We start from the raw sequence: 2,500 nt of genomic DNA, 5'->3' as shown, positions 1-2,500 counted from the left end.
GTTTCGGCCTCGTGGAAGTTGAACTCGTTGTCGCTCTCCCCCTGGACGTTCTCTTCGCCACGCAGCGGATCCTGTGACTCCTCCTCGGCGTTCAGTGAAACGGCACTCGTGACCGGGCGCAACGAGGACGACCGTCTAGGCGGTGGCTGTTCACTAACCAGTTCCTCCTGCTCCGAATTCTCACCATCGTCTTGCACCAGCGCATCCCCATCGTTGTTATCATCAATGTCGCGCAACCGGATGTTGATGCGTGAAATAAATCCAGATGACGATCGTTCACTATCCATCGCATCCACCCCCAGGTGTACGTTGGCGGTCGCGTTTGCAATTTGTGCCATGGCACTGCTACTGCTACCGGCGCGATTCGTTGGTGGTGCTAACGGTTCCACCGAAAACAGATCGTCCGTGCTCTTAAGGTAACAAACAAAGAAAACAAATCCCACCGAAGAAACAGTGTAACAGTTAGTTAGCCGCCTTCCAATGTACAGATGGATCCCGGGTCGTTCTCCTTCCTCATACTTACATCAACATTGTTCAGCGAAAGACTGAATGGTGCGATCGGTTTCACTACACCCAATCGGACCGGGGTAACAAGCGCGTCCGCGATCTCTGCCAGCTCTTCGATCGCAAACGGTATGAGCGTGGTGAAGACATGCCGATAGGCCTGCAGATGCTTCGCCTGTGTTGTGGAGTTTTTCTGCTTCTCCGGATGCTGGAACCGTTCGATGCTGAAGATCACGAAAACACGGGCTACCGAACGGACGAAACGGCGTGCCACCTTCTGCGCTTCCTCGGCCCGACCCGGCACAGTGTCATTCTGTAGCTCGCTCACCAGCGTCGCCAGCAGCTTCTCCAGTGGATCGCTGCTACACCGTACGATCAGGCTGTGCGAGAACTTGTCCAGCAGCGTCGTTCCGCTCTGGGACTGCAGGTACACCTGCTGGTTGTCGTCATCGTAGAACGGTTGATGGTTCGGATTGGGGACGACCGCCGTCTCCTGCTCCGCTCCGGTCATTATCATAGCCCGAACCGCGGGCCAATCGTTCAGCAGTCGATCGAGCGCTTTCCGTGCGAATCGGGGCGGTTCGAGATTGTGTTCCGGCATCTCGTTATCCGACTCAAGGTTAGGTGTTTTGCGAGCACTGCCCGAGGAGGAGCGTACGCGAGAGGTTGCACGATACTGACGCTGTTCGACCATCTGCCGGCCTACGGTTTGAATCAGGAACAGTAGAATCGATTCACCGCGCGAATTGAAGCGTGTTACCAGATCCGTTTCGTTTGCCATCTTGCATAGCAACTCGAAGCGTTTGCTCTGGTTGCCGGCAATCAGCGCCTTGCACTTGCACTTCTCCCAACAGTCACAGTAAGCGGTCGGTGAGGTGCGCTTCAGCTTACAGTCGTGTCCCTTGTGGCACACCTTCGCACACTCGGTGCAGCAGCAAAGCGACCCGGTCAATCCACAGGTACGACACTCGAAAATGTCCTGATTGATGTGATCTGCTCCGGTCCACGTGAACGAGCACGTATCATTGCAGCAAAGAATACCGAGCGGCGATTGATCCGGAGCAGAACCGGGCGGGAATATCATTGAATCGCGTACCTCTGCATCACCATTCGCAAGACGCTGCACGGCACCGAACACGGTAATGCCGGCTTGGTACGCACGGCATGTGACCGCGAGCATGAACGGTGTTTGGCCCTGGGCATCCTTGGCGCTCAGTAGTGCTCGCAGGTGCGGCTGCAGCACCGGACTGTCGCACAGGAGCTGCACAATCGCGAGCGCATTCGTACGTCGCTCGTTTGCATCGGCAACGTAGGTTTCAGCAATGCTTGGTACCATCGAGGGTGGTTTGCACATGGAAGAGGACGATGCCAGGTGTGCCGATGGTGTGGTGACCGTGTGATGATGATGCCCACTGACGTGCTGCTGCTGCTGTTGTTGCTGTTGTTGCTGCTGCTGGGTTTGTTGCTGTGAATGTCCAGAGCCTCCAGCTAGCCCACCACCCATTGGGTTGCTATTCAAAGCACCACCGAGACTATCCTCATCGCCGATCGTAAGATCGTACTCTTGTGACCAGTATACGAGCGGCATTGAATTGTTGCCAGCTCCAACACCTCCAGCGGCACCTCCTACCGAACCATTATCATCCTGGACCACGGCTAACGCTGCCGCCGAGGAAACATTAGAGCTCGCTCCGGAACCGCTTCCATCGACCACCATTTCACGAGTTGCTACGTTTCGCCGCATGATCTCACGAATGCTTACCGGCCGATTACCCATCATAGTGTTTGTGATCACGTTGATCGTGTCTAAACCAGCTCCACCGCTCGAGTTACCATTCGATGTTGATCCTCCAGCACTGCTAGTCGCTGCACCGTTGTTGGTGCCACCACTGCCCGTCGAGGTCTGGAAATCAATTTCACGATTCGAACTAGGAGCACACATACTGATGCAGGCGTGCATAATGTTGCGATTGCCATCGGTGCGCTCATCCAGTAT

General features: G+C 55.4%; 1 protein-coding gene across 13 annotated transcripts in view; it reads right to left on the bottom strand.

The window, feature by feature from the left end:
• Positions 1 to 2,500, bottom strand: part of LOC126571969 (E3 ubiquitin-protein ligase hyd) — a 17,046-nt gene that overhangs the window by 8,158 nt on the left and 6,388 nt on the right. For all 13 annotated transcript variants that reach the window (XM_050230906.1, XM_050230911.1, XM_050230904.1 and 10 more), the window contains exons 6-7: positions 524 to 2,500; positions 1 to 410 (exon numbers count right to left, since the gene is read on the bottom strand). The exon at positions 1 to 410 is cut by the window's left edge and continues 83 nt beyond it; the exon at positions 524 to 2,500 is cut by the window's right edge and continues 862 nt beyond it. In XM_050230906.1, coding sequence (XP_050086863.1) covers positions 1 to 410; positions 524 to 2,500 — 2,387 coding nt within the window. The remainder of the gene's footprint in view (positions 411 to 523) is intronic.

Source organism: Anopheles aquasalis, chromosome 2, assembly GCF_943734665.1.
Source record: "Anopheles aquasalis chromosome 2, idAnoAquaMG_Q_19, whole genome shotgun sequence".
Lineage (NCBI taxonomy): Eukaryota > Metazoa > Arthropoda > Insecta > Diptera > Culicidae > Anopheles > Anopheles aquasalis.
Note: the sequence above shows the minus strand (reverse complement) of the source record. Positions and strands in the feature narration are given on the sequence as shown.